The following is a 24592-nucleotide window of genomic DNA, read 5'->3' on the forward strand; positions in this document are numbered from 1 at the left end:
TATGCCAAAACCAGTAACAACAAGTCTCTCAATGGAGACATTACTGGTGCCTGCTCAAGCAATGGGATGACAGTGATGACAGTGATGAGCATATAAATGTTACAGACTATGAAGAAATAACATGGCTTTGAAGTGAAACTCGGAAAGTCCATCTTTAATGAACACTGGATCTTTTTGAATCTGAAGACAATGGAGATATGAGGGGAGGAGAGATCAGAGATAGCATCTCAGGAAATGGATAAAGAGGGAAGGAGGTAAACAAAGCCCTATATGGAGGGATTTTCAGACAAAATCATAACAAAAGTAGGTGATCTATTCTTCTCACAGAGGAACAAAGCAGAGCTTGTAAGAAGGGGGCACAGAACCAAATCCGGTGGCAACAGGGGTAGTATCAAGGTCCTTGGGATCAACCACAGATTTCAATTTGAATTTCTGTAAAATGGTGGTCAGGAATAAGAACAGTTCCATGCGGGCCAGGCTTTCTCCTGCACATGAGCGTTTACCTGAAAAAAGCAAATACAAAGAAAAGTTAGTCCTTGAACCCTGTTTCTGGCTGTCAGTTGGAGAATATGCAATAATTATTTAAAGAGTGGTTAAATGGGTGAATAAAAAAATATGATGCTTTGACAAATGGATGAAAAGTGTAATACACACACACACACACACACACACACACACACACACACACACACACACACCATACATTGCCTAACGGCTTATTTTAAAGGTGTTCTTTCAACGGTTATTGAGATGAACACAAAGGAAGAACTCTGAAAGGTAGTTTTAAATTATAACTCCTGCTTTCATATATAAGAGTTCCATTAATACTTTTCTTGAAACAAATACATTAGCTGTGTTTTCTGTTTCTAATTTGGTATTATAGTGTTTGCTGTTTCTAATTTGATATTATAGTGTTTGCTGTTTCTAATTTGATATTAGATGATCTGTCCATTTTGTCTGACTCTTTTTCATACTTTAACAGAACTCATGCTAAATAATCTCCAATATATCATGATATTCCAAGTTTTATCTCACACCGTTCCATTTTTAAAGCGCAATTTTCTTATATTTTGTCTTTTAAAAAAATTCTTTCTGAATTTGGAAGAAATGAGTGAATTTTCCAAAATATCAGTGATCTGACCTAATAATGAAGGTGTGTAGAAAGAGGGTAAACTTCTTAGACCATAAGATTCTGTTCTTGATCATGAACAAAGAACTATTCTACTAGCCCTAGAGTGAGCACTGTGTATTGTCAACAAATCCATTGTCAATTGACTGCTGATGTACCAAGGAAATAAATTTTAATACCTGCTGAAAAAGCCATGAAGTAGTCACTTTTCTTAAATTTTCCACTCTCATCCAGAAAGTGGCCGGGGTCAAACATCTTTGCATTCGGGAATTGTCTTTCGTCATGCAACACAGAAGTCAGTGATGTAATTATAGTTGTGCCCTGGAATAAAACACAACTAATCTGAGTCATAAAGTGTTTGTGAAGTTGGAAGAAATGTACGAGACAATATTAAGCAGCAAGGGGTTCCTCTTCAATAAATGTTAGGAAAACTGGATACTGAGATGCAAAAAAATCAAGTAACCCACTGCCTAGTACCATAAATAAAAAATAATTCAAAATAGATTATGGTATAGTATATAAGACTAGAAACACAAAACAGATAGAAGAAAAACAGGAGTGGGAATATTGGCTTATGGTGTCTTTGTTACTCACTTGCAAATGGCAGAAAACAAAAGTAAAACTAACAAACATGATTACATCAAACTACAAACCTTTTCCTAAGTGAAAAGAACAATGATAAAATGATGAGACACCCTAATGAATGGCAGAATATAATTGCACACCATCCATCTGGTAAAGAGCTGGTACCCAAGATTTTTAAAGTATTCAGAAAACGAACAACAAAAAATTCAATGACCCCTTTTTACTGATCAAAAATTATTTATAAAAATTAAAACTAAATATTTATGCCATGTATAAAAAATAACTCAAAGTGTATTAAAGACTTGGCTGTAAGACTTAAAACCACAAATTATGTTGTGAAAAGCATTCACAATAAACTCCAACATTGCATAGACTGCACATCACATCAGAGATGTCTTTGGGACTCAATTCCAATGACATAAGAAACAAAATTTAAAATAAATTAGTTAAATTAAACTGGAAGAAGACAGAGGAGGAGAGAAAGAAGACAGGGGAGACAGACGAAGAAGACAGAGGAGACAGAGGAAGAAGACAGGGAGACAGAAGAAGATGACACAAGAGAAGACACAGAAGACACACGGGAATACACAGAAGCGAAGGAGACAACACAGACAGAAGAAGACACAGAAGCAGAGACAGAGCGGTTGGAAGAGACCAGAGGAGAGACTATAGAGACAGAGACAGAGAGACAGACAGAAGCAGGGGAGACACTGAAGCAGAGCTCAAGGCAAAAGAAGTGAGAGTGAGCGGGGACGAAAGAGAGAGAAGCAGAACTCGGGAACAGAGATTGGAATAAACTGCAACTGAGACCAAAAAAAAAAACCTAAAATCCTTAGCACAGTCAAGGAAACCACACACACACACACACACACACACACACACACACACACACACACACAAAGCAGCTTACTGACTGGGAGAAGATATCTTGACACCATATATAGGACAAGGGACAATTATTCAAAAGATATGAAAAGCTTACAACTCATCAAAAACAACAAAAAAACAGGGGCCAGAGAGCACAGTTGGGAAGGCTTTTGCCTTGAATACACCCCACCTGGTTAGATCCCTCACACCTCGTAATGGATCCACAAATCTTTCCAGGAGTGATCCTGAGCACAGAATCAAGAATAACCCTGAGCAGAGCCACATGGGACCTGAACACCCAAAACAAATAACAGCAACAAAACGTCAAAAACAACTCAATTGAAAAATGAGTACAAGACTTGATCTTCAAGACTGTGTTTTCTCCTGAACATGTTTCTCATTTGATTGTCTCTACGTTTCTTTGCTTGTTTATTTCTACTCTGGTGAAGCCTCTGATCATTCTTGAAAACATTTCCCTCTTTCACATCTCTTACATCTTGGTAAGCAGTTTCATTCAATAAAAACTACCTAAAATATAAGATAAAAATTAAAATTAGCAGAAAATTGAATAGACATCATTCTAAGGAAGACATATAGGCAGGCACCAGATATGTTTTTAGTTTTTGCAAATCTCTCTGTGTTCATTAAGAATTGGATATATATATATATAATGTGAAAAGGAAAATTGATAAGCAGAGGTCAGTATAAGAAAAACAAATCTTACCTTGGGAATGATGTAATTTCTGAATTTAATATCCTGGGTCACAGCATGGGGAAGGTTGAGAGGGACAAGATCAATGAATCTCTGGACCTCGTGCACCAAGGCATCCATGTAGGGCATGTTGCTCCTGTCCTGCATGCAGGGGCTCCGGTGTCTGCCAATCACATGCTCAATCTCTTCCTGGGCTTTAGCTGTAAGACACAAATCATGACTCAGAGAAAAAAAAATTTTTAAGCTGCGTTTGTATACCACTTCAAGGATGCATGAAATAGGCTTGTGAAGTTATCACAATACCATTTTTGTGTCAAGAAATGCACTTAGACATAGATAATTCTATTATATAGATAAATATCATTACTTATAAGCCAAACAAGATAGTCTATACCTACCTATTATTATAATATGTGACAATACAAAGGAAAATGCAGGAATGTTTTTAAATAGAACAGAATTACATCAGAAAATTCAATCAGAAAACTAAAGTCTTGAATCACACAAAGAGAAATCAAACATTGTTTTAATCAGAAATAAAAATGGTTGAAAACTAAATTATAATGTAACTATCTGTATGTGTTGAGTTTTCATTTTTCTTTTATTTACTATTTATGTCTCTTATCTACCAGATTGGCTGGTCTGGAAGTCACCTCCATCCTCACCTCCTATTTTCAGATTCTACTTCTCCAATATGTTTACACCAAAAGTACTATAAGAATCTTTATTTCAATGTCATTCTGATTACACAAACAATGCACCCCAGCAATATAACCATAATCACTTTGAGTACTTACTTGGACCTAACCATTTCTTCCAATTCAATTATAATTTTATACAGTCTCATTTTTTAATTATTTCCAAATAGGAACATATAGTTTCAAACCCACAACAAAAATTTTTCTATAGAGCCCTCCTTGCTAATACAGAAATTAGAGGATAAAATTACTTTATTAAATAGCAAAAAATGGTCTTTGATGGAGCCTTCAGTTAACTTGAAGGCTAGTATTTAATCATTTCTCTAAAACTCAAAGTTGTTAAATGTATACCAAACACACAATTCAGTTGTTACAATAAAATTTTGTTTGCTTTCTGGCCGAAGAAATAGTACAGCAAGTACGGTACTTGCCTTGTATGCAGTAGACACGTTTTATCCCCAGCACCCCATATGGTCCCCTGAACACCGAGCAAATGTGGTCCAACCCAACCCCCCAATTTTTTTTCATTTTCTAATACTAAACACATAGCTTCCAACTGTTTTTTGTTTGCTTTCAATTAATTAAAATTTTTTTTTAATTTTCTATAAGTTAGCGCCACTGCTCCAGGCTGCTTTCCACACGCTCGGAACAAGTCTGAAACAAATTCCTGGACCGAGAAGCAGCGACACATCATCATAGAGGGAAATAAATATTTATGCCTCTCTGAGAGCTTGGCAAGCTACCAAGAGTATCCCGCCCACTCGGCAGAGCCTAGCATGCTCTCTATGGTGTATTCAATATGCCAAAAACAGTAACAATAACAGGTATCATTTCCCTGACCCTGAGAGAAGCCTCCTATTGTTCTGAAAGACTAGTAAGGACAGGCTGCTAAAATCTTAGGGCTGGGACGAATGGAGAGAGAGACGTTACAGGAGCCTGTTTGAGTAAATTGGTGAACAACAGATGACAGTGATACAGAGATACGGTGAACATAAGAAAAATCTGATGTGATTTCTCAGGTCTCAGTTGTCCCTATCATCTCCCCTCAGTATATACCCCAATTTTGATGTGTTCTTTTCTAGGTCTGACTTACTGACACTTTCATCCCCCTTCAAAAGTTCTCTGACACCATGACTTCCTGTGATGCGATTTATGACTTTAAAGTGAGAAAGGGATAAGAGGGAAAAAATTATAAACCATACCCATTTGAAAATGCATCTCTTTTGATTGCTATACAACTTAATTTCCAAATTTAGAGCACAGTTTCTAAATTTGAGAGATTGAATGTTCTTTTCTTTTCTTTCCTTTCCTTTTTCTTTTTTTTTTTTTGGTTTTTGGTCACACCCGGCAATGCACAGGGGATACTCCTGGCTCTGCACTCAGGAATTAACTCCTGGAGGTGCTCAGGGGACCACATGGGATGCTGGGAATCAACCTGGGTCGGCCCGTACAAGGCAAACGCCCTCCCTGCTGTGCTATTGCTCCAGCCCCAGGGAGATTGATTCTAAATGTTTCTTATGAGCTGTACAAGTAATGCTTTCCTTTGCATTGTGAGTGTGGCTGAGTGTTGGTTCATGTACATGCTGTCCCTGTGGAGTAACCCTCTCTAATCCTATGAGGGAAACAATTACCTGATAAAAGGAGTTGTGATGAGGCCTGGAAAGAGTACAGCAGTTAGGATGTGAGCAGGCCCCAGCTGGGCTTGATTTCCTCCACCACATCCTGTTCAGGAGGCCAAGGGTCATGTGCATCAACACTATTCAGATCCTATGGACACCAAAGCCACCAGGTGGTGCTCCGAGGCTTTCAGAGTTACACTCAACGATGCTCAGGGCACCATGTGGTTCATGGAATCAAACCCAGCAAACCCAGGTCTAGTGCATACTAATCACGCTCACTAACTGCTGTCCTATCTTTTGTCCCTGAATTTGACTTTTTAAAACATATCCCTTAATGTGTACATTTTCTCCAAAAAACACTAGATTTCTAAATTCCCATTTAGTTTTGATAAGAAAACTTCCCACTTTCTTACTATGACCTGAGAACAATATACTTTCAGAATTGTATATATTATTTACAGAGCCGAGGATCTGTAAATAAACTACCTTCTATTCAAAGAGAACTTTTCATAGAAATCTAGTATGCAAGACCGGTTAATTGATGCTGGTTATGGCTGACACAACTAACCCCCCATGAAATCCAGATCATCATTTATTACTTTTGATATTGCCAGTAGTAAGTAGTATCTTCACCTTTCTTAGCACTGCATCTTCTGGAATTATATAAGATTTCCCATCATGATGTAGCACTGTGGTCCTGTTGTTCATCGATTTGCTTGAGTGGGCACCAGTAAGGTCTCCATTGTGAGACTTGTTACTGTTTTTGGCATATCTAATATGCCATGTGTAACTCTCCAGGCTCTGCCGTGAGGGCGGCATACTCTCGGTAGCTTGCCAGGCTCTCTGAGAGGGGCAAAGGAATCGAATCCAGGACGTGCAAGGCAGGCGCCCTGCCCAATGTGCTATCACTCCAGCCCTCCCATCATGATACTTTCATTAATTTAATCATACAGATATTATTTACTGATGCTTTCTAAGAAGCAAGATGGAAAGCACATCTAAACCTTGCAAGATATTTCTGCCATCCATCCATCTATTGTATTGCTCATACCCATGACCTCAGGGTGCTTCAGCAGGAGGAGAAGAGCGTATCTCAGTGTAGTGCTTGTTGTCTCTGTCCCAGCTGCAAACAGATCAGCGGCTGTGATAGTCAGATTTTCTAAAGTAAACTCCAAGTCTTTATCGTGCTTTTCCTAGAAATAATTTGATATGATTATTTGATTTATGATTTTCCCAGAACTCGTAAATCCAAAAGAATTCATTCTGTTAAAAAATTAAGTCAACATATCAAAAGTTTGCAGGCTTCTCTGCATAAATTGAAAAGGTTATCCTAAAATTATGTTGAAAGTTGAGGGACCCAGAAAAAGCAAAACAAACTTTATAATGACAAAGCTGGGCCAAAGCAAGAGTACAATAGGAAGGTTGTTTTCCTTGCAGAGGCTGATCCATGTTCCATCCCCAACACCACATTTGGTTCCCTGAGTCCTGCCAGGAGTGATCCCTGAGTGAAGGGAAAGGGGTAAGCCCTGAGTACAGCCTGGTATCGCCCAAGCCTACCCTTTGATCCTGGCTGAAAATGAAAAAATGAGAAAGTCGGATACTCATGATTCTCAATCGAAAAACTTTCTACAAGCAAGCAACTATGACTACATTTTCAGTCAACTGATTTTTAACCTGATGCAGTACAAATTCATGCTAGAAGAATTGCCTTTTCAGTTCAAGTAGCAAAACTCATACTTATAGAAATCAATACCAAATTTTGCGTTTATATCATTTTATACCACTTTATATCAGTAGATGTTTCTCTCTTCCATTCACCAATTCACTTCCAATCCTCACTTCTATTCCCCCATTCATACAATTTGGTTATTTGAAACTCCCTAAACTAGTTTACACCAACAACATATTAAATTTAATTTCCAATCCTCACTTCTATTCTTCCATTCATACAATTGGTTATTTGAAACTCCCTCAACTGTTTATAGCAACAACATATTAAATTTTATTTCCAGTTATCAGACATACAGAAAACTCAGAAAAATTGAAGTTTTGGTTTAGTCTTCAATATAAAGTGTGCCACAATCAGAATCCACCTTCAATTATGGAATGATTTTTTACATTTTGTAACTTATTTGTAATTCGTTGATTCTAGTTTACCTAAAGTGTAATTCTCTCCTCCCAACACCTCCACCACTATAAGTGCCTAAAGAACTTATACATTCCACTTATCTTAACAATTAAATTTTACTTCTTCTGTAATATTTCATTTCTATTAATTTATGCAATAAATAGCAAAAGACCTTGACAATATTAATTTCCTTACACAGAATGCTCCCTCGTAAATATAGCATTCTTTCTTTTTAAATACAACACTCTTAATAAACCAAATAACTAAACTACCAGCCACATTTTACCTCTTGCATTTTGATGAGGAAACAGTCAATAAAGTCCCGAGGATTACTAATGTCCAGAGATGCTTGATGTTCTTTTGTTTTCTCAAAAACATAATTTTTAATAAAATCAAGATTTTTTAATACTTTGTTATGACTTCCAGGGAAATAGTCAATGAGAACAGGGAAAGCATTACAAAGCTAAAAGAGAAAACAATGATTTATTAAAGTTTTGAAACTTGAGTATTTCATGGGGTTGCAATACCCTGGTGCTGGTCAGCACTTACTCCTGGTTCTATGCTTTGGGATTACTCCTATCAAAACTGTGGAATAAATAGGGCCAGCTATGTGCAAAGCAAGTGCTTTAATCCCTGAGCTGTCTCTCCAGTCCAATGAAAAAAAAAAGTTTAATGAAGACGTACACCACATGACAAACCTTGGCCAAAATCTTTAAAAGTGTTCTCTGTCTTAAAGGGAAATTTTGTTTTACTCCTTCATAATTGGTACACTGATAGATGTGTTTGATGGAGAAAATTCTGACAAGCAGATCAAGATCACAATTATTTTCTATATTCATACATCATGTTTATAATATAAAGTATCCTGTATTAATTATTTTATTGTTTACTTCAGTTCCCTACAGTATTGAAATTCTGGATGACATAAACACTAAGATTCCCACCGTGTGGGTAATAGAGGTGAAGGGAGGATGAGCATCCTGATATAGCTATAGTTTTATACTCCTTTTTAAAAATCTTGTCTCGTAGTCTCAAATAGAGTCAGTAATTTAGAAGTGGGAAAATCCTGAATATACTATGCAGCACCTTTCAACTTTCTATTCACAGTAACTATGAGTAGAGTAGTTAAATTAAACTCTCTGGTCATATCACATGGTTTAAACAGAAGGCAGAACATCTTATCTACTTACAGGGTAATACTTGATATTTGTTTATGGTTGGGAAATCATAAACCCAATTACGTTATCACTCGAAAATAATTGCCTGGAGGGCGTCAGAGTGGTAGTACAGCAGGTAAGGCCTTACACGCAACTGACCCAGGTTCAATCCCTGGCATCCCATATGGTCCCCCAAGCCAAGAATAATTTCTGAGGCAGAGCCAGGAATAACCTCTGAGCATCGCTGGGTAGACCCAAAAAAGCAAACAAACAAACAAACAAATAAATAAATAATTGCCTTGATCATTAGGATATAAAAAAGAGATCATCAAAAAGGGCAGGAACAACAATAAGCACATAGGGCATTTGCCTTGCATGTGGCTGACTGGACTAGATCTCCATCCCATATGGTCTCCAGAGCACTGCCAGAGTAATTCCTAAGTCCTGAATCTGGGGTAACCCCTGAGAATCACTGGATTCAACTCAAAAACAAAAAAAAAGAAAAGCATCAAAGATTCTCACTTTACTCAGTGTTATTTGACATCATGTATGAACCTTAAAATGCGCTTTTCTTGAATAAGATATTCTCCTCCTAATTTATTTCCAGCAACTAATATAATAATGTTGATAAATGTTCATTATATTATGCTATCTGTGGATATCCTTTAGTGGTGTGCACATTTTTTAGGAAAATACAAAATTATTTTGTGAAAGCTGGACTTTGGGCTTTTGTAGGAAAAAAACACTTAAAAGAGTTAATTATCATGAATTTCTGTTCCTTATTCTGTACAGAATTTTTCTGTCTATATTTAAAGACCATTCTATGAAGCTAAGCACTGAGTAGAAATTTGTGGTTCATACATTGACTTCATAGTTTGGTGCACTAGACCTTTGGACTTGGAGAAAACAGCAAACATTATGATTAAATAGGAAAATCATTCAGCTTGTTCTTCAAGCTCATGTTCTCCCTTGAACATGTATCTTGATTATCTCTATGCTTCTTTGTTTTCTTATCTCCACTCTGGAGAAGCCTATGCTCTTTTTTTTTAAAATTTATTTATTTATTTATTTTTTATAATTTATTTATTTTTAATTTAAGAATCACCGTGAGGGTACAGTTACAGATTTATACACTTTTGTGCTTATACTTCCCTCATACAAAGTTCGGGAACCCATCCCTTCACCAGTGCCCATTCTCCACCACCCTTAAACCCAGTGTCCCTCCCACCCTCCCCAATCCCATATCCCCCCCACCCCACCCTGCCACTGTGGCAAGGCATTCCCTTCTGTTCTCTCTCTCTAATTAGCTGTTGTGGTTTGCAATAAAGGTGTTGAGTGGCCGCTGTGCTCAGTCTCTAGCCCTCATTCAGCCCGCAACTCCCTTCCCCCACATGGCCTTCGACTACAATGTAGTTGGTGATCGCTTCTCTGAGTTGACCTTTCCCCGGAACGTGAGGCCAGCCTCGAAGCCATGGAGTCAACCTCCTGGTACTTATTTCTACAGTTCTTGGGTGTTAGTCTCCCACTCTGTTATTCTATATACCATAGATGAGTGCAATCTTTCTATGTCTGTCTCTCTCTTTCTGACTCATTTCACTCAGCATGAAACTTTTCATGCCCATCCACTTGACTACAAAATTCTTGACCTCCTTTTTTCTAACAGCTGCATAGTATTCCATTGTATAGATGTACCAAAGTTTCCTCAACCAGTCATCCGTTCTGGGGCATTCGGGTTTTTTCCAGATTCTGGCTATTGTAAACAGTGCTGCGATGAACATACATGTGCAGATGTTGTTTCGATTGTACGTTTTTGCCTCTCTGGGATATATTCCCAGCAGTGGTATTGCTGGGTCAAATGGGAATTCAATATCTAATTTTTTGAGAGTCGTCCAAATTGTTTTCCAGAAGGGCTGAACCAGTCGGCATTCCCACCAGCAGTGAAGAAGGGTCCCTTTCTCCCCACATCCTCTCCAACAGCGGTTGCTTTTGTTCTTTTGGATGTGTGCTAGTCTCTGTGGTGTGAGGTGGTATCTCATGGTTGTTTTGATCTGCATCTCTCTGATGATTAGTGATGCAGAGCACTTTTTCATGTGCCTTTTGGCCATTCGTATTTCTTCCTTGGGAAAGTTTCTGTTCATTTCTTCGCCCCATTTTTTGATGGGGTTGGATGTTTTCTTCTTGTAGAGTTCAACCAGTGCTTTATATACCATTGATATCAACCCCTTTTCTGATGGGTATTGTGTAAATATCCTTTCCCATTCTGTGGATAGTCTTTGGATTCTGGTCACTGTATCTCTTGCGGTGCAGAAGCTTTTTAGTTTAATGTAGTCCCATTTGTTGATCTCTGTTTTTACTACATTGCTTAGTTCCGTGACACCTTTGAAGATACCTTTATCTTAAATATCCTGGAGGGTTTCGCCGACCTTGTCTTCAATGTACCTTATGGTTTGTGGTCTAATGTTGAGGTCTTTAATCCATTTTGATCTGACTTTTGTGCATGGTGTCAGGTCAAGGTCTAAACCCATTTTTTTGCATGTGGTTGTCCAGTTGTGCAAGCACCATTTGTTAAAGAGGCTTTCCTTGCTCCACTTCACATCTCTTGCTCCCTTATCAAATATTAGATGGTCATACATTTGGGGTTGTGTGTAGGGATATTCCACCCTGTTCCATTGGTCTACAGCTCTGCCTTTGTTCCAGTACCATGCTGTTTTAATTGTTACTGCTTTGTAGTAAAGTTTGAGGTTGGGGAGGGTGATGCCTCCCATCATCTTTTTCCCAAGAATTGTTTTAGCTATCCTTGGACGTTTGTTATTCCATATGAATTTTAGGATTGCTTGATCCATTTCTTTGAAGAGTGTCATGGGTATATTTATAGGGATCGCATTGAATCTGTATAATGCTTTAGGGAGTATTGCCATTTTGACAACATTGATTCTCCCTATCCACGAGCAGGGTATATGTTTCCATTTCCTCATGTCCTCTTTGATTTCATGGAGTAGCGTTTTGTAGTTTTCTTTGTAAAGGTCTTTTACTTCCTTGGTTAAGCTGATTCCGAGGTACTTGATTTTCTGGGGCACGATTGTGAATGGGATTGCTTTTTTCATGTCCCTTTCCTCTGCCTCATTGTTTGCATATATGAAGGCCATGGATTTTTGGGTATTGATTTTGTAGCCTGCAACTTTACTGTATAAGTCTATTGTTTCTAAGAGTTTCTTAGTAGAGGTTTTAGGCGAGAAGCCTATGCTCTTTATTGAACATGTACTACTCCCTCTTTCTCCCTTCACATATATCTAAATAAGTTTCAATAAAAACTACCTTGCTTCACACACAGACACACACACACACAACCCCCACAGTCCTACAGAATTCTCTTTTTTCACATATGAGTTATATAGATACATAGAAGGGAACAGCAAAGGATAAAGGCAATAGAACCAGAAAGTTGGTCTCTAGAACTGATTCCACCAAGGGGCCAGAGGTAAGGGTGGATAGGGGGCTACTAAAGGACATTTTGGATGGGACAAGGGGAAGATGACATTCTGGTGGAAGGGATGGTACTGGAATATTGTATGCATGGACAAAAGTGCCATGCATGGAACAGTGTTCATATGTTGGAACAATGTATACTTAAGAATATCATCTTAAAGTGAACAATGCATAGAAAAAAGTAGTATAAAACATGGAGAGCAAATAAAACTCAAAAAAAAAGAAAAGGAATTTACACTCACTTGCAACCATGAAGAACTCAGAATACTGAAATTTTCGTTAAGTTTTTCCATTAGACTTAGAAAATCTGGATCTCTATAATCAAAACGATGCTGAAATATAATGGAGCAGATCACATTACAGGGAGCACAACCCAGGATAAAAGTAGGATCACATGGTGACGCTACAGAAGAATAACAAAAAAATTTTAAACAAAATTAAACAATGAAAATACAGATATACGCTTGTTGTAGCAAGAAAAAATTATCACTAGAAACTTAAGAGCAACATCTTACATATAAATTCCCTTAACAATAAAATATTTGATAAGCATAAACAAAAAAATCACTAATGGCTTGCAGCAAAAACAATTCTAAGAGTAAAATTTATAAGTGATAAAAAAGCTACATCAATAATAAAACATAGATGAGGCAAGAGAAATGGTACACATGCATTGGACCTAGTCCAGTAGGTCCAATTTCTGGCACTGTACATCCCCAATGCCCTAGCATCATCAGATATATCTCTGAAGCCCCGAATCACCTCCAGGGTTGACCTGATGGTCCCTAGCCACAATGATATGAACACCACCATATCCTCAGGCCTTCACTCTGAACCATTCAATATAGTTGATTTCAAATCACTATGAGTGCCCCACCTCCAAGCTCCCTTTTGGGAGGCCCTTCCTATATTCCAAAAATGAAGAAATAAAGATAACAAATAAACAATGTAACTTAAGTTCTCAAGAAACTAGGAAATGTACAATCATGTCTAAACAAAAAAGGATAGTATAAAGATTAAAGAATAAATAAATAAAATAGATAAGAAAAACAATAAAACACAGCAATGAAACTAGAATTCTTTTGTAAAACTTAATCAAAATTGACAGACCCTGCTAGAGAAAATAAAAAGAGAAGTTACTCAATTAATATTAAACAAGGGGCTGGAGTGATAGCACAGCGGGTAGGGCATTTGCCCTGCACGCGGCCGACCCGGGTTCGATCCCAGCATCCCATATGGTCCCCTGAGCACCACCAGGAGTAAATCCTGAGTGTAGAGCCAGAAGTAACCCCTGTACATCGCTGGGTGTGACCCAAAAAACAAAAAAAGAAATAAAAAAAATAAATTAAATTAAACAATATATATAACACACAGAAATGTTAATAATATTATTTAATAATAATGAAAATGGAAACATTAACATTATACAAAGTAAACTAACATGAAAGAAATGAAGTCCTAGATATGTAAAATTAACAGTACCAGATCATGAAGAAAAAGACTCTCTGACAAATCAATAATGAATAATGTACTCAAAGAAGGTTCAAATATTAAAGAATAATGTCAAAATACCAATGTGTTAGATATACCACCTATTCATTATTAAAACAAACTATCAGACTTAAGAAACAGATGAAACAATCTTTTATATTCACACTAGATGCACAAATGTGAGGTATACACAAGCACAGCAAACAGATAAAACCTCTTGATTTTATGCCTCAAATCCTCCCTACACTACATAACAGCTGGCAGCTACTACCTGAATGAAAACTGGCTGTGTCTGAAAATTTTCCAAGGATGTCATTAGAAAGGGTAACGGTTGGGCATTGTATCTATACCATTGGTTTTTCTCAACTCCTCCACCAGGCAGTGGGCTTCTTCTTGAACACGATTCTCAATGCTTCTCTTTCCCATCCCAAAATTCCTCAAGGTCATGAGAGAGAAGCGCCTTATATCCTTCCATTTCTTTCCATTGCTGCTAATAATTCCTACCAGAAGAAGAAATACAAAGTATAAGTGAAGTCCTAAGTAAAAAAGAAAGAAATCAAGAGGTGGCAGCTCCTTCAATGAACAAACACTTTTGATATCTGCCTTCTATCTTCTTCTTCCTAATTAGTAATGCTACACATGAATGCATTCACACCTACCATTTCCCTTATTAGCTCTTTCAGCCATTGGGAAACTGCCTCTTGCAGAAAATTCTTCTCCAAAATCAATCAGGGCCTCCTTCACTGTTTCATATCCATGTAGAACCACAGTGGGTTTCATGCCCAAATACACAGTGAACACAGGACCATAGACTTTTGAAAGCTGCAAAGAAGATGCATATGATGGTCAAAGAAGACACTCCGACATAATCTGAATAAATTTTCTGAATTTAAAACATAAACATAAGTTACTGTAGTAGCTGCCAATTATGGATGACCTAGGATATGTTAAACAATGGCCCAAGTAACAGTACACAGGTTATAATTAATAGCACTGTAGCACTGTCATCCCATTGTCCATCAATTTGCTCGAGCAGGAACCAGTAACATCTCCATTGTGAGACTTGTTGTTACTGTTAATTAATTGCATAAATTAACTATCAAATAAATCTACAAAAGTTTTATTTGCCTCACTTAATAATGTTTACTTACCCCCAAATGAGGAAACAACTAAGATATTTATCTTCTTAGAAACAGATCCCAAGGAGTGCTCTACCATCCCATTATAGTAGTTGAGCTGACTGGGAACTGAGATATCTGAGTTGCCTAAGCCTAGCCAAACATATCTAGTCCACTCTAGTCCACATCTGAGTGCTAGGAACATGCCTATAGCCAGAAAGCGCTCTGTGGCACTCCCAGAGCCAGCCAGCTAGCAAAGCATCTCCCATAGTCTGCTGTGTTCCATACAACTCCTTTGGGGCTTGTACTGTGAGACTGAAGCATAGCTTCCTCCTAAGGCCACTCCTCCACAAATTCTCAAGCCACACAGAGGCCTGTTTGACTACAGCAGAACAGACAAGGGGCTGTCAACATTAAATATTGAACTCTTGGTAGTCACTTAGGCCTCTTCATCTTGGTGCTCTGAAACATCTGGGAACTCACAATATTGACTCCAAATCCCCTCCATACTCACTAGGTCTATTACAAATTACAGCACAACATCCCCTGTAAATCCCTAAGTTTCAGCTCTTAGTCTTTGCTTCTCAGGGATTCTGGGAGATTTGTATCCATGTCATACTTCAGCAAGCATGAACTTTATATGGAGCCAACACAGTTTCTTGTGACTGTGCACCCTTGTCATCATTCAGACTTCCTCAAACTTGAGGTACAGGAGTATCCAGCAAAGAATAGTAAATAAAAGAGCCATGAGTTTTGGTCCACAAATGGAAGTTGGCCTCAAGTGCTGGGGAAGAGGACAGTTGTGAAAAAGAAGGGACCACTATAACAATGGCTATTAGAAGGGTTCACTATGGATAGGAGATGTATGCTGAAAGTGGGTAAAGGACCAAACATGATGGCCTCTCAGTATCTGTATTGAAAACCATAATGCCCAAATGTAGAGAGAATTTGATTTCTTCCTTTCCTATCTGGATGCCCTTAATCTCTTTTTCTTGTCTAATAGCTATTGCAAGTACTTCCAGTACTATATTGAAGTGGAGTGGTGAGAGTGGGCATCCTTGTCTTGTGCCTGATCTCAGAGGAAAGGCCCTTAGTTTTTCCCCGTTGAGGATAATGCTTGCCGTAGGCTTGTGATAGATGGCTTCGACTATCTTGAGGAAAGTTCCTCCAAACCCCATTTTGGCGAGGGTTTTCATCATGAAAGGATGTTGGATCTTATCAAATGCTTTCTCTGCATCTATTGATATGATCATATGGTTTTTATCTTTACTTTTGTTGATATGGTGGATTATGTTGATTGATTTCGGAATGTTAAACCATCCTTGCATCCCCGGGATGAATCCCACTTGGTCGTGATGTATGATCTTTTTGATGAGTTGTTGGATCCTATTTGCTAGTATTTTGTTGAGGATCTTCGCATCGGTGTTCATCAGGGATATTGGTCTGTAATTTTCATTCTTAGTGGTGTCTTTGTTTGCTTTTGGTATTAGGGAGATGTGTGCTTCAAGCCTAAAGCCTCTACTAAGAAACACTTAGAAACAATAGATTTATACAGTAAAGTTGCAGGCTACAAAATCAATACCCAAAAATCCATGACTTTCATATATGCAAACAATGAGGCAGAGGAAAGGGACATGAAAAAAGCAATCCCATTCACAATCGTGCCCCAGAAAATCAAGAGCTCCCGGCACCCGAAGATCACCAGAACCTAACCACAACCATGTTCAAGGCCCCTCTCCACACGTTCGGACAAGCCTCACACATGAAGGTACTGGTAGAGGATCCCAGGTGTGTGTAATCCCATCAGTGGCCAACATCCAGAGACTTAAAAGCAAGTTCCCAGAAGCGCACAATATCTTATAATCTACTTCTCCCTCTGGGAGAAACTAGCAAGCGACTGAGAGTTTCCTGCCCACATGGGTCAGTCTCGTAAGCTTCCCATGATGTATCCATATGCCAAAGCCAGTAATAAGCTGGATCTCATCCCCTGACCCTGAAAGAGCCTCCAATGCGGGCTGGCAAGCATTGTTGGGAAGGCGAGTAGAGAAGGCTTCTAAAATCTCAGGGATAGGACGAATGGAGAGGTTACTGAGACCGCTCAAGCAATTCGACAATCAATGAGATTTCGTGATCCTGATCGTGATGTTACCTCAACTAGTTACATAAATAGATATAATATAATAATTACATTATATTTATTATATAGTAACATATTATTATAATAGAGCTCTATCATCCAACATAATGAAAATTGTGTCATTTTATTATATAATAAATATAGTTATTTTATTATATATAAACAATAATAAAATTATTTTAATAATAAAATGATGTATTTTATTATATAATAAATACATTAACTTTATTATAATTTAATGATTTATAATTATTAATAAAATAATAAGTAAAATAATTTAATAAAATAGAGATCTATCATTCAACAATTTCTTTCTTGAGTATTAAGGGCATGATATGCAAATGAGAAGATAGATATATTTGCAAATATATATATATAAAAAACCACCTGGTATTTACAGACAATGCAATACCACTCAACTACAAGAAGGAAAAAGAAAAGGAAATCCTATCTTTTTCTACAACATGAATGAAACTGGTGTAGGTGATATAAGCAAAATACTCAAGAGAAAGATATATACCAGAAGTTCTCACTCACACACGTTATATAATGAAGCAAGAAGCAAGAAGAGAGAAGACAGACAACGGCCAATGCAATCAAACCCTTAGACTCTCCTGACAGAATTGGGGATATTGGTATTTTGTTGACAGGTATAGTGTCTTATCAATGTGGTCCTGAACCCAGGTATGTGGGACTTTGTGACTGAAAACGCTGGATCCAACAGAATCTGGAACAGGGATCCTCTGCCTGTATCCCTGTGCTTCCTGGCACTCAGCATTCAGCCCGTAAACCAATTCTGGCTGGTGCCAGATAATTTTATCATCAGCCTTGATCCAGAGTCTCATGTCCTTCTCTCCAGAATGAAGCATAACCCGACGACACACACCGTAACCATGACCCCAAACCCCACTCCATGATGCTTCATTCAGGGTGCTCTGAAGTGGGGCAGTGAGACCCCTCCCAACCCCAAGGAACTCAGCCCTGTCAGCTGAAAACCTCCAGAACTCAGCTGCTGCCATGCTCAGGGCCGGTCTCCACATGCTGCAGTGAGCCTTATCGAGAAATGAATGTATTTCTAGACTTCACAGTTGCACTGGTGGCCTCATGACAACTCATAATGCACACCACCCATACTCCAAGAGTAATAACCACATTTGATGGGGATTAAGTAGGAGGCAACCAATCTTAAAGGGAAATACTTTTAAACAAATATGATATATATATGTATATATATATATATATTCACACAAGGCTCAACTTTCAGCAACTCATCTGATTTCTTATAGTAAGGCCTTAATGGGCCCTGGTGAAATATAACAATCTTCACATTCTTTTCTCTAAAAAAACTTTTTTAGAGCATTTTTAGTGTTTTTTTATAACAAACAATACAAAATTAATTATTTGGTTTCTGCTCTGGGGGCAGGGGTTAAAGTTCAAGATGGAAACATCTTAAATACGGTGGTGGAAGGTATAATGTTAAATATAATCAAATATAGCAAGCTACTTTATAAAATAAAATTTTTTTGAAAACAATGTAGTCCTAAACATAAGATTTCCACTTCTTTAACCAATGCTACTGAATAAAAAGTACATTTAATAAGTAAGTAAATAAATAGATTCAGGTGCTCTAATGCAGTGTGCTTCAACTACCAGTCCCTGGGTGGGTGCTGGCCTGCAGGTATGAGAAGGTCGAAATGTCCTAATGCCCAGGCTGATAAACTGCTCCCCTCCCAATATAGGGAATAGTGGCATCACAAAGGTAATTTAGCACATGCAGCACTTTATGGAAGCACAATTTTTCCAGCCTGTGTCTTCATAGGATACACACAGAAGTTCTTGTTAGCATTCATATGAGTTTGGTTACCAACATTGGGTCCTGCTGATTACTTATTTCTTTCATTCAGTCAAGCTCTTCCCAAGAGCAATTTATTGAAATCAGGCCCACTTTGTCACTTCAGAGTAAATCAATGTTCATTATTACTCTTAGAAAAACACACTTTCTATAGTAGAGGAATATGGCATAAAATCTATAATCACAAAACCCTTTCTTCCATTTATCCTGAACCAAAAATTATAGCAAATGACTGAAATTGCCATAGTAGTATATTGATTCCATCATACAAAACTCTAAATTTTTCTTTACCGACAAATACATCATTTCATTCTACTGTTTGAGATAATACATTGAAAATGGCAAAAGAAATGCGAATCATTTCAGGGAATAATTTTATTTGCATTGGTTAATTTTAAAAGTGTGCCAAGACTAGACATAATTTTCAAATTTGAACCTAATTTATTTACCCATAACAAGTCACTGGAGGATCATAAAACATACTTACATTGCTCAGGGATTTGCTGATATTCTTAACATCTATCTGTAAGATATTTCCAATAATTGGGAGAGGAGTAGGGCCAGGAGGGAGACGTCTTTTCTGAGAGCTCTGTTTCCAGAATGAAAGGAGGAGGCAACAGGAGATACAGAGCACCAGGAACACAAGCAGATCCATCAAAGCTCTCTCTACTTAGATAATCGTGAACCTCAAACTGAACACTCCCTACTAAATCAGCTTGTGCCTCTGAAGCTAACCAATTTGTTACATCCACTTTATAGTCTCTCTTGTGTGGACTCTGATGTAGTAATACTGATGAAATGAAAATGTACTTTAGTCCAGGTTTTCTTCAAGCCAGTCACTGAGTTCACTAGAGTTTGTGGTCTCTTGGACTTTCTGGAGGAACAGATTAAAAAACTCTTACTAAAGTGATTCCAATATGCAGCTATCATTTATAAACACTGAAGTAAGTAATTTAATATCAGATGACTATCTCTAGATTCATATTGTTTTGGAAATTATGACTTTGAAGATTAGTGTATTTACCATAGCATGGTCATCCCATTTTTTTCATCAATTTTCTCGAGCTGGCACCAGTAATGTCTCCATTATGAGACTTGTTGTTACTGTTTTTGGCATATCGAATACACCACGGGGAGCTTGCCAGGCTGTGCCGTGTGGGCAGGATACACTCAGTAGCTTGCAGGGCTCTCCTGAGGGATAGAAGAACTCGGGTCAGTTGCAAGCAAGGCAAACGCCCTACCCGCTGTGTCCAAAGAAGAGTGCATATCTAAGCATATTTATTATTTAGAATAATAGGATGCTTTTCTGTAAATTGGACATTTTTATATCTTAAAATACTGTGACAATGAAAAAAAGTTATACATAAAATACTTCATATAATTAAACACCTTGAATGAGTAAATATAGATAAAGTAATCACTTAAGTACATTTGTATGTGTTTTCCAGGAGATATTACCTCCTTTAAACAAATTCCTGAAAAAACTGAAAAAGAAGAGATTGGAGTTAGTAATTTTTACTAAGCAAGGAGTAAACAGAAAGGACTAGTTGCCTTTCCTGTCCTTATTGCATACCTAATATTTCTTAACTAGGAATTAAACTAAGACCTGTTTCCAGCTAAAATAGTTACAAAGACCACCAATTTAACCAGATTTTCACTATGAATCAGTGTTTCAAGATAAATTGAGATATTTTCAAATGTTTCTAGTTAATAATTACATAATTTGATTAAAATCAGGGTCAGAAAAGTTTCTTCAAGCAACCTTTAAACTTGAGTGAGTACATTTTGATTTCACATAGCTTTTAATAGGACAAAGATGTTTTTTTTCTTTCAAAAATCAAAGTCTAGAGACTTTGATTTATAGTAAAATTATAAGTAATAGCTTCAAGCATAAAATATTCCAACTCAATGCCAACCACAAATGCTAGTATCCCTCTACCAACACCTCATGGTCTCCTCCCATCAGCCATTCCCTTGGCAAACTCATTTTTTAAATTTAATATAGATTGCATCACATATTTTTAACTGTTAATGCTTATAGTTTGATGTACAGTTACCTCACCTCACTACCACCGAAGTGTCCATAGGCCAATTTTCCCATGTTATATCAGTATATCTCATTGTTCCCCTACCCACTTTATCTGGTATTCTTACTTCTGTAATCCAGAGTCAAAGTTTTGCTATCATTTGATACCATCCATTTCCTCATGTGTTTGTGCATATGCCACAGATGAGTAAAATTATACCATATTTATGCTTCAATGTATGGCTTATTTTACTAGACGTGATATACTCCAGTTATATCCACATTGCTGCAAAGTGTATGATGCCATTTTTTCTTACAGATGCATAGTATTCCATTATGTGTCTATGCCACAACTTCTTCCATTCTTCTGTCATTGGATATTTGGGTAGCTTTCAGGTTTTGTCTATAGCACTAAGAGCTGAAATGAACAATAGTGTGCAAATATCTTTTCAAATTAATGTTTTTGCATTTGGAAACATATGTAAAAACGTGGAATCACTGGGTTATACGGAAGCTCTAGTCTTGCTTTTATGGAGTCTCCATACTGCTTTCTCTAGAGGCTGAGCCAGATTTTGCACCAAGAGGAACACTTTTATTTATTTATTTGATGGGAGAAAGCTCGCCCAATGCTACTCAGAAGCTCTTCCCAGCTTTGTGCCAGGAGTTCACTCTAAACAGTCTTTGAACACAGACTTATCATATATGAAGCATGTACTCTAGCCCATTGATCAGTTTCCCTGACCACAATAAATAACACTTTTACCAACACCTACTGCCTTCACCCTCCCTACCTGTGTTATGCAACAGCCCAACCGAGTGACTGAATGGATCAGAAAACAGAATCCAACTTTCTGCTTCTTAAAATAGACTCACTTTAACTATCTATCATATTTAAATTCTCATAATAAATACAAGCTTAAAGCAAAAATCAGTTAAAAACCAATCGTACTTACATAAATGGCTATGAAAAGGTAGAAATAGTCATATCAGATTAAATGGACTTCAGTCTATACAGGTAATAAAAAGCAGAGATGGACATTACATATCAATCAAAGAATGTATACACTAAAAGCAATCTTAAACATATATGCATTAAACAAAGGATCATATAAATACATATAGCAATTACTAGCAGGCATAAAGAAACTATTAACAGCAATGCAGTAGTAGCAAGATATTTTACTACAATACTCATCATTGCATGGACCAACTAGAAAGAGAACCGGTAAAGAAATAGAACTCATAGAGAAAGAGATGGGTATAATAGATCTATAGGGCTCTCCATTCCCGAAAGCTGAGTTCACATTCTTTTTCTGTACTCAAAGATAATTCTTGTTTGTTTTATTTGGGGCTACACCCAGTGGTGCTAAGGGCTTATCTTAGCTCTGTGCACAGGGATCACTTCTGGTTGGCTCAAGGACCATATGGACTGCCAGGGATTAAAACCAAATTGACCATGTGCAAGGAGAGTGCCTTATTTGCTGTAATATTTCTCTAGTCCCTCGTTCTTTTTTAAAATTTTATTTTATTTTTATAAAGTTTTTCACAATAATTTATTGCATTCAATATTCCAACACTAATCCCACCACCTTTACACTTTCGCATGACCATAACTTTGAATTTTTCCCTGAACCCCCCTCCCACAAAGCCTTCCCACAAAGCAGGACTTAAATAATTTATTTTGTGTTGCTTGTTAGGAATAATGCATTAGAAATGATCCAATAAAGTTTCCTTAGAAAATAAGTGTGTTAAGATTGTTGATCTCACCAAAAAAAAAAAGAAAGAAAGAAAATAAAGAAAGGTTGAAATCATGCAATTGCCAGTTAATGAACAGAACTAGAGGTAATCACACTGAGTGAAATCAATCAGAGGAAGAGGGACAGAGAGTAATCTTTCTCATGTGTGGAACATAAAGAAATATGACAAGAGAATAGCAAATGATTGGTGGCTTCAGATCCTGAGACTGGCCAAAAGAAGTGTTTGGCAAGACAGTGAGGCAAATGGTAATAATAGTAGTAGAAGTATGTTAAGACTTTGAAAGGGGGTGTGGCATTGGAATGCTGTCTACCTAAAACTTTGTTATTAGTAGTGTTGTTAATCATGGTGCCTAAATAAATGTTTTAAGAATAATAAATAGAAAAAAAAAGAATAATAAATAGAGTTAGGAGAGAATCAAGGCTGGAAAGATAGAAAGTGGTAGGGTTCTTGCCTTGCAGGCAGCTGACCACGTTTCAATTCCTGGTATCCCATAAGGTTCCTGGATCCCTCCACAAATGATATGAGTATGAAAGCTCTACATATTACACCTCACTGCAAACACACCTCACATCACTGGTAAAAGACCAGCAAGGAAAATAAAGAGTAATATCCAGTCTAATCCATGTTTGACTCCCAGTGGGGCTAACTGATGTATAGTAGCAAGATATAGTAGGATTTTGGACATACAAATATATAATATATGTGTATACATATATACATATATATGAAGATTTATATACATATAAATACACATATATATATGAGGATTTACTACAGAATGAGATGCGAAACGTGAGGAAAGTGAAAATCAAGAGAGTCAAGGATGACACCGAGATTTCTACCTCAAATAACTGAAAAATATACCCCGCCACTTACTAAAGCACAAAAAGCTACTAGAGTAGCATTAGTTGGATTAGTTGAATGAGAAAAGCAAATAAAAAAGTATTATGTGCTCAATATAGACAGAACAGGTTCTAACTGAAGAAGTTAATTCAATGACCAGTTGAATTCTTTATACGATGTCTGCACATAATACTAGTAAATGAAGCCAAGTCAGTGTAATGTTGAGTCACAATCTACACTTTTGCTACAATTTTACCTGTCAGTATTTTTCAGAAAAAGTTAGTTGATAAGATCATTGTGTAACATCAGGTTAATTATGTGATAGAAATAGACCTTAGTGAGGGTGGGAAAGGGGGGGTAATGCCAGAGATATTGGTGGTGGGGAATGTGCCCTGGTGAGGGGATGGGTCTTTGATCGTTGTGTGCTTGTAATCCAAACATGAAAGATTGTAACTATTTCACAGTGATTCAATAAAATTGAAAAATAGGAAATAAACAATAAAATTAGATAATTTTTGCATTTAAACAGAAAATATATTCTCAAACTTGCTCCATCAAAATTCTACTCCATAAATGAAGTACCAAGAAAACCCATACAGGTACTACTAAAAGGGAATAAAAAGTGTTTATTCAACTTCCACAGGAAGATTGTATAATTCTGGCATCAGTCAAGTTTATATTCCGTCTGAAATCTAAACTTTATATGAATACTTCTTTGCTCTTACCAAGGCTCAGAAAATTACCATCTATTTATTATGCAATGGTACTTGTATGCAAACTGATATAATCCAAAACGTGAACAATCTGGATTTTAATACCAAAAAAGGTAAAATCCTAGATGTGAACAAGTAATTTTTCAAGATATTCTTTAGCTCCAACTTAAAGCAAACATTCAGAACTGGAATCTTTAGAATTTTTCTACTGTCCTGAAAATCCCCGTCTTCTCTTTAACATGGTCTGATGAATTCATTTTATCTAAGAGAGAA

The 24592-nt window shown here is 37.1% G+C and overlaps 1 protein-coding gene across 1 annotated transcript; it reads right to left on the reverse strand.

Moving 5' to 3' along the window:
* Positions 1-196: 196 nt before the first annotated feature.
* LOC101539226 (cytochrome P450 2C19-like) lies at positions 197-19670 on the reverse strand. Its single transcript, XM_055118992.1, has 9 exons — positions 19467-19670; positions 14532-14694; positions 14223-14372; positions 12624-12784; positions 8025-8201; positions 6662-6803; positions 3306-3493; positions 1309-1450; positions 197-503 (listed from the first exon to the last, which is right to left on the reverse strand). Exons 1-9 carry the CDS (start codon positions 19632-19634, stop codon positions 322-324), a joined length of 1473 nt encoding a protein of 490 aa, XP_054974967.1. The 5' UTR covers positions 19635-19670; the 3' UTR covers positions 197-321.
* Positions 19671-24592: the final 4922 nt, after the last annotated feature.

The sequence above is a fragment of the Sorex araneus genome, chromosome 11 (genome assembly GCF_027595985.1).
Source record: "Sorex araneus isolate mSorAra2 chromosome 11, mSorAra2.pri, whole genome shotgun sequence".
In the NCBI taxonomy this organism is placed as follows: domain Eukaryota; kingdom Metazoa; phylum Chordata; class Mammalia; order Eulipotyphla; family Soricidae; genus Sorex; species Sorex araneus.